Source organism: Centroberyx affinis, unplaced genomic scaffold, assembly GCF_046629955.1.
Source record: "Centroberyx affinis isolate AG114_WGS23_722 - 3 ecotype Tasmania unplaced genomic scaffold, CSIRO-AGI_Caff_v1 ptg003132l_1, whole genome shotgun sequence".
In the NCBI taxonomy this organism is placed as follows: domain Eukaryota; kingdom Metazoa; phylum Chordata; class Actinopteri; order Beryciformes; family Berycidae; genus Centroberyx; species Centroberyx affinis.
In genome coordinates, this window is record NW_027281193.1 from 112,067 (window position 1) to 120,000 (window position 7,934).

Below are 7,934 nucleotides of genomic sequence, written 5' to 3' on the forward strand. Positions count from 1 at the left end.
TGCAGTTGGAATGCAGCAAAAAGTGTCTGAATTAATATGACAGATCAGTGTCTTAATAATGAAATAAAGAGCTGTTTTCACAAACTAGGAAAACATTCCAGACTAAAAACAGAATTTGGACAGACATTTCTTAGGCTATCAATTAAACCAATGTCTGTGAAAATGGTTGAATATTCCCTCTTTTCTTTCCTCTCTGGCTCATTTTAGAGGCCGTGATCACAGGCAGCAGCCTGACTGATCTTTTATCTGACTTGGTCCATTTCTTCAGATCAAAGACATCAAGATGTTCTTCTGAAGTCAACAGCACATGAAGCAGAGCTGAGTCTTCCTGAGCTCACATGGCTCTGAATCTCCTTAATGAGAGAATCATCATTCAGATCATTCATCCAGACAGTGGAGTAAGGCAGCTCTCTGGGGAGCGCTCTTCCCTGATCTTCTCCTTGAACATACAGGTAGCCGACTCTTTGGTTTTGGTTCTGTTGCTGCTCCTCTCAGGAGAGTCAGGTTGGTCTGCAGTGAGGCCCAGGAGGAAGCAGGAACAGGACCTGGTGTCTGTTTATCTTTTGACATCTGATGTTTGCTGGTTTCTGACCATACAGGAGATTCATATTTTTGCTTTTGAATATGTGACAGACATAAGGCAGGGGGAAACTCTTATATGCTGAGATGTACAAAGGCGTACAGTGAACAAACCAAACATCTCAGACATGCAGCTTGCAGAGTCTCTGGATCCATTGGAAATTTGTAATGAGAAGCTACAGTAGTATAAACCAGCACTACAATACCATATGCACAGTCAATGCCTCCAGAAAGAAAAAGCAGAGAAGGCAACACAATTATTGCTTTTTCTGGGGGGAAAAAAGCACATTTTGTGATTCTGTCAGGCCAAAACATTTATCAAAAAAAAAAAATACATGTCATGAGACACTTCTAATGTCTTCCTTATGGCTCTAGGTGGGCCTAATACTGGCAAATGATGAAAGACGAAATCAAGGCCTTTGGATAATCCACTTCCCAAAAAAGTCCCGCACTTTGAGTATGACCATGTGATTTCCACTTACTCCTGCTCTTCCTCTTTCTGTTAAAATACTAAATTGTTCTTCAGGCAGTACAGCAATTGACTGTTTTAACTGTCACTAATTCACCACTGTGTAAAAGTGAATCCCATTCAAACGTACCCCTTGATATCTTTTACGTAATTGTTTATACCATACTCAACAGGTCAGTCGATGTACTTTCTGACTGAGGAGAGAAAAGAGGAGCAGTCAAGACAGCGATACATACGTGTGTGCATACAAAAAGAGGCAGGAGTCAAGGTTCTCCTTGTATTGTTCTGTAAACTTTTTCACCTTTATTTTCTACAACATTTGGATCAGCTCAGTGTGGAAGCCTGGACATGTCAGTCACTCCAAACCCCGCCCCCAAAACAGAGCAATCGATACGCTCCCTCTTTCTCACAATCAAAAAGCTCACATCTTCACCACACAGTCATTCGCTCAGACATGAATCAGTTGACCGCCTCCTCCCACTACCATGTCCACAACAAAGATGAACTAATGACATGTCCTATGTGTAAACCCCTCCTCCACTGGAGGAAGTTGAAATGGTTAAACCTTTATGAAATTACCTCTCCTGCCCTGTAAAAAAAAAAGTAAAGTATAAAGACAGCATGATGGTAGAAACGAGTGACACAGTGATGTATCTGTTCGGGTGTCCAGTTCACTGAGATATGAATAAACCAGAGTGAAATACTGAAGGTCTGCATGTGAAGTGAGATATGTAGTTATGGATTAAGATATGTCTGCTGCTGCGCTCTTCATAATCATCAATTCAACCTTTCACTCCCTTCGGCTCACAAGGATTCTTCAATCCCCGCTGAACACACCTCCGCTAAAACAGTGACGTCTCTTTGATATACTGACAAACACAGCCGCTCTCCAGGCATCAAGTCCTAGACGTGTCTTCTAGAGGCCGCCGAGACGGTGCGCTGTTCAGAATGAAAGCAGCAGCTTTTGCTCTTTTGTACAATGGAAGCAGGAATATGCTGATCTGCTGTCAGTCTATTCTAGGAGCTCCTGGCGTCCAAGAAAGAACAGCACAGATCTGAGAGCTGTTTGTTCTGGTAAACAGGGAGCTGATGGACTGGGAATAGCATGGATTCATCACTGGAGACACATTCACTCACATTCTCTCTCTCTCTCACGCACACACACTCACACTCACACATACAGACATGCACATGCACCATGTGCATATACCCACACTCCATTGGAGGAAAGAAGCCCTTGGAGTGTATTTTCAAGAGGTCATTGAGAAGAAGATATGACAAAATGGATTAAAGTGACAGGCTAGAGCGGCCTTTTCCTATATGTATATATGTGTCTGTGTGTTTCTATGTAGTGCCTTACGGAAGAGTTCCTTATGGTTGAACACTACATTAGGCAGTGAACATGAGTTACATATGTAGAGTCCTCTGTGTGTGTGTGTGTGTGTGTGTGTGTTAGCTCTATGTTAAACATCTTTAAAGACAACAGAAACAGACAGATAGACTAGGGTTACTGCTCTGTGGCACTCTCACAGGACTGTAGAAACAGACAAAGCCATGTAAAAAAACTGGACATAGAAATCTCAAGATATCACAAACATCATATATCTCTATCTCTAGGTCTCTGCTGATGGCAGACATTGGGCCCTCGTGTTCATGGTCCTGTCATTTTTCCTCGTGGATTTCTCCTTCCTCAGCGAGGAGGCTTCGGTCTGTAGGTTGAAATGCCAAGGAGCAACACTAGAGGGAGACATACACTGCTGCAAGACTGTAGGAGGGGCTCTCATACAGGTGTACATGACCCAGTCTCACACATGCATACTCACTAGCGCACACACACGCACACACACTTGCTCGCTCACACATGCACCCTTCTTCATATGAGTTCACCAGAGATCATTTTCAAAATCCATTACAAAATTAAATAAAAAAAAAAATCATCAAGGAATAGCCCCCCTTCTCATAGCCATACATTCATCTCAGAACACACACACTCACATACACACACACACACACACACAAACATGCACACACTCTCTCATAAGAGGCAGTCAGTAAACGTCACGTGATGAGTTGAGGGGTGGACTGCTTTGTCCAGGGAAGCTGTGAGTGAGCACAGAACCTCGCCTCCGCCAGTCTCTCTCATATTCACACACAGGAGCAAGTCTCTCTCCGCGGTTAAAATCTCTTTAAAAAAAACAAAACAAAAAACAAAACAAAAAAAACACAGCCATCGTCTCCTAGAGGGAGTCTCTTCTCTCCCTGAGGAGGGTCAAACACACTCCTCCCTCTGATCTCTCCATCCAGCCCGGACAGGAGCTGGAGTGTAGAAGGTTCCAGAGGTAGTACCGTCCCATCCGTCCTCCTCTCCTCCTCAAACGCTTCATGGGAAGTCTTTTTCCTTTCCTGGTGCCCAATTTGGATCAACAAGTCCCTTACCCTCGCTTGCTCGCTTGCTCTGGGCCGCCGTGTGTGTGAGTGTGTGTGTGTGTTTGCGTGTGTGCAGAGTGCGGTCAGAAGATCTCTGGTAGTGTGACGTTGCGGAGCAGCCACTGTTGGGAGCGCGTGTGTGTGCAGTCTCTGACGCTGGGCACCTGGCTGTCCTCCTCGCTGGCCTTGTCCAGACACTGGTTGCTGTTGACGTGGATCAGGGTCAGCTTCTGCACAGCAGGGGAGGGGAAGGGAAGGAGGAGGAGGAGGAGGAGGAGGGGTGTGTGCAAATTAGATGTGGGATCGCACCTGTTTCACTGGTTCATTTGAATTCACAAGGGCAAGTAAAAAAAACATCGCAGAACACATAAAAACTTCTAGACTAACAGAAAAATACATAGATATAGAGAGTTGCTTACATTTTCACTTTGAAAATTCTTTGGAAATCTTCAAATCCAAACTCAAAACCTATCTGTTCTCACTGTCTCTAGTTCGGGACGGACACAGTGTCTTCTCTCTCTTCTTTAGTTTAGACAGTATTAATATAGGAACCGGCCGCTGGGAACCCAGTCTAGGGTTCTGCCTCTCGGTCAGTATGAGCGTGTATGCGGCTGAATATGTCTGCTCCGAGTGTGTGTGGGTCATGCTTAGTATGGCTGTGTATGTGTGTGTGTCTGTCCTCTCTGTCAGACACCTTTCCCACACAGTGATTTTACCTGGATGCGGGCGCTGCCCTAGCTGGCCAAAGTCCCATCTTTCTGCCTCATCATGTTTCTCTGTCTCATTTTTTTTCTTATCTCATTTTCATTGACTGTATCTGTGTTGTCCCGGCACCTACTGCATGTTCAGCCGTCCCAGTGAGGGATCCCTCTTTGAATTCACCCGCCTAAGGTTTCTTCCTTTTTAAAAAAAAATCCCTATAAAGTTCTTTCGTGGGAGTTTTTCGTTGTATTCACTGAGGGTGAAAGGTTGTGGTGCTGGGTAGGCCAGGATAGGCTTTTATTTTGTTGCATACTGTATTGCATCATTTTGTTTGATTGCTGATTAGTTAGATCTATGTAGGCTCATTCTCTGAGTCTTTTGAAACACGCTTGTGATGAAGGGCTATATCAATAAACTTCACTTGAAATTCCACACTCCCTCCAGACCTTAATTTCTCCATTAGACTTTGGTCAGTGTCCAGTATGATGTATGCTGTGGTTGGGTAATATGTCAACTACGCCGCATCACTCTAAAACTGAAGATAATTATTCACAACAGTAAGTATCACACTAGACTTTCCAGACCTGTATAGGAACCCTCTGTATATGTTATGACAAATGAGCAAAAAACCAGTAAAGATTCAGATTTACCAGTAAATCTATACATTTATCATTTTCTCCCTGACATATACACTCATATCTTGCACTGCTCCACTCACCACAGGGTCGTACTCCCAGAGCTGGTTGCCTTTGAGGTGATGGCACTTGAGCATCATGACAGGTCCGTTTAGCTTGGACACGTCTAGACACAAGTCGTCTGTCCTGATCTCCTTATTGGCCGTGTAGGAGAACACCTGCAAATACACAACAGACATCAAATAGACATCATTCCTCTTCCTAGCTCTTCTCTTTTTCATGATAATTCTGTGGTCACAGGAATAACAGGAATGCCATCATGGCTCTGACACTTTCTTATGGTTTTTTGTTAGGTGGGTAATCTAAGAATCAAAGCTTATTCTACTGCTCAACTCATTGTAAGTCACTCTGAATAATAATAATATCAGAAAAATTCCTTACGTGTGTGATGTGATCAGATCAGCAGCAAAATATACATTTGAGCTCAACCAACTTTTTTCACTCAACTGACAGCGACCTGGTCAACTTTGCTCCTTCCATTCGAGTACAGTGTCACTTACTCTTTCTTCCTTTCATATATTCTTATCCTACATTTTTGTCCTGTCTTGGTCTTCCGTTACCTGGTTGCCTCCCATGCCGTGGCAGTTGAAAATGCCGACCTTCTCGTTCTCCTTGCGGGCCATGTTGTCCAGGCACTGGTTGGTCTCCACGTTCCGGATCTGAGCAGAATACACACAGAAACCTCAGTATCCATCAGTGTCATCTAAGCAGAAAACCAAACCCATTGATTCAAACAGATTCAGACGTACTGTGTGTGTTCGGATTACAGCCTAAAGGCAGTGAATCACGGATACCACCGTGTGTCTGTACATCTCCCAATGAATAACAGTGTCTAGGAGTTTGTGAGTCAGGATGTGTTATATATATATATATATATATATATACGTGAGTGTGCCTGTGTGTGTGTGTGTGTGTGTGTGAGCATACCTCTCCCAGGGAGTAATAGTGCCTGGGGATCTGAGAGTCGGGGTAGACGTTCTCAAGGTACCAGCTGAAGGGTTTACATTGAAGCTTCTGTCTCAGAGAAGAGCGAGACGTGATGTCACCGTAATCCCACTTTGGTCACACCTGGAACACACACACACACACACACACACACACACACACACACAGGTTAACATACAGGGCAACAACTATGACACCTCACTATATTCATCCAGAAGTGTTTGTTGAATGGCTGTTAAATGTGTTTTTCCATCTACACATTATTTATAGGGTATCATTGGCATAATAGGAGAACATCATTCCTTCATTTCGTTTTACTTTTGGTTTGCTTTTGGTTATGTCTGTCCTCTGCCAGCCTGGGTGAGTGTGTGTGTGTGAGTGTGTGTGTCCACGCTGAAATGGCAAGGTTAATAGACGCTTTGTAGCGTGAAATTACTCGCTGCCCCCCGTCCCGCACTGTCAGGTCACCATGGCAACATCACACTGTCACTCAGTTAATGGATGGATCACACCTGCCACCGAGATTAACCTCCACACACACATAAGCTCATACATGCATGCGCGCGCGCACACACACACACACACACACACACACACACACACACAGCATCACATGGCCCAACTCACCAGGAGAGATGATGTAGAAGAAGTTTTTAAACTCATCCATCCAGACCTCTGCCAGGCGCCGGTTGTTTTTGTTTATGATCTGTCCCGTTCCTCCGGGAAACGTGTAGGGCGTGGCCTTTCTGAACACATGACCCACGTGAGAACATGTGACAATCTCCAGAGTTCCACCACACTGCCAGATCTGTGAAACACACACACACATATATAACATAGGCATGGGTCTGATTGCTATATGAGAAGAGGCTGGCCAGTGAATTCTACTGGGAGATACATAATGCAGATTGGTCCTGCCTGAGTGTGTGTGTGTGTTTGAGAGAGAGAGTGAGAGGATGGAGGCTCTGTGTGTGTGTGGTTATGTGTCTGAACCTAAGCAGGGTCTCCTGGAGGCTATACATAAATGTATGCGTGTCTGTGAATAGAAAAATATACATCATGTCAATTGGCTCTGTGTGTGTGTGTGTGTGTGTGTGTGTGTGTGTGTGTGTGTGTGTGTGTGTGTGCACTCACTCTGAAGGAGATTTCCAGGTTCTCTCCCCCCCAGATGTCCATGCCTGCGTCGTACGTGCCAATCTCCTGGAAATAATCTCTGTCTATGGAGAACAAGCCGCCTGCCATGGTGGGAGTCCTGGAAGGAGACGGGAGGGAAGGAGAGAGCAGTGTAAATTAAGAGGGAGACGGGTTTGTGCCATTCACTTCATCAAGGTCCTGATTTCTAAAGGTCAGAACATATTTTGAGAACACATCAGAGAGTTTTCTATTTCAGAACAGCAGCACACTTCTCTCTCTCTCTCTCCTTGTTCTTTCCTGTTTTTCTGCTCTCCTTTCTGTTGTTTTGAAGGTTGTTGGTGTTTAATGACCCGAGGCTCTCTCCCCTATTTTTTCCCCTCACAGAATGGTTTCTTCCTTTCTAGAACTGGGTTGTTTTCCTCACAAGCTGTTTTTACTTCCATTCAACTTCTAAGTTCACCTACAAACATGCAATAACTTGCACACAAACGAACAAATGTAGATGAAAACATATCCTGAGAGCGGGTAATGGCTTGTTTGTAGAGTGCAGCATTTGGCTGAGAGTGGAACAAAATAAGCTACCCAGGAGTAAAGAAAAACAAATACTAGCTCTCTGTGTGGTAATTGGTAACACAACGAGAGTTTGTTTAACAACCACGGATAATAAGTATGGGACTAAAAAAGAGTGACGAGTGATGATGGCAATTTTAATAATATATTATATTTGTGTCAACACTTTTCATTTGATCTGAGCTTTTTAGCTTACAATAAAATTACTCTTTTTACAAAACACAAACATATAACATGGCAAAACAAGAATTTGTGGTGAATCCTTAAGATGTAAATTACAAGGCAGATATACCCATGACAACCAGATTAGCTTCTGGACACAGGTAGGTAGGCTGTTGGTGGTTAGCCAATAAATCTGTCTGTTAGTCTGTAGCTTCCTGCACTTCAGCTAATTAACAGCACCCACCTAGGTA

The 7,934-nt window shown here is 44.0% G+C and overlaps 1 protein-coding gene across 1 annotated transcript in view; it reads right to left on the reverse strand.

Annotated features, from left to right (window-relative positions):
- Positions 1 to 1,328: 1,328 nt before the first annotated feature.
- The window catches only part of galnt1 (UDP-N-acetyl-alpha-D-galactosamine:polypeptide N-acetylgalactosaminyltransferase 1), a 44,474-nt gene continuing 37,868 nt past the window's right edge, over positions 1,329 to 7,934 (reverse strand). Inside the window, 7 exon segments of the mRNA XM_071537830.1 lie at positions 1,329 to 3,705; positions 4,896 to 5,030; positions 5,433 to 5,531; positions 5,800 to 5,925; positions 5,927 to 5,940; positions 6,445 to 6,625; positions 6,952 to 7,069. Coding sequence (XP_071393931.1) covers positions 3,559 to 3,705; positions 4,896 to 5,030; positions 5,433 to 5,531; positions 5,800 to 5,925; positions 5,927 to 5,940; positions 6,445 to 6,625; positions 6,952 to 7,069 — 820 coding nt within the window. The 3' untranslated portion in view covers positions 1,329 to 3,558.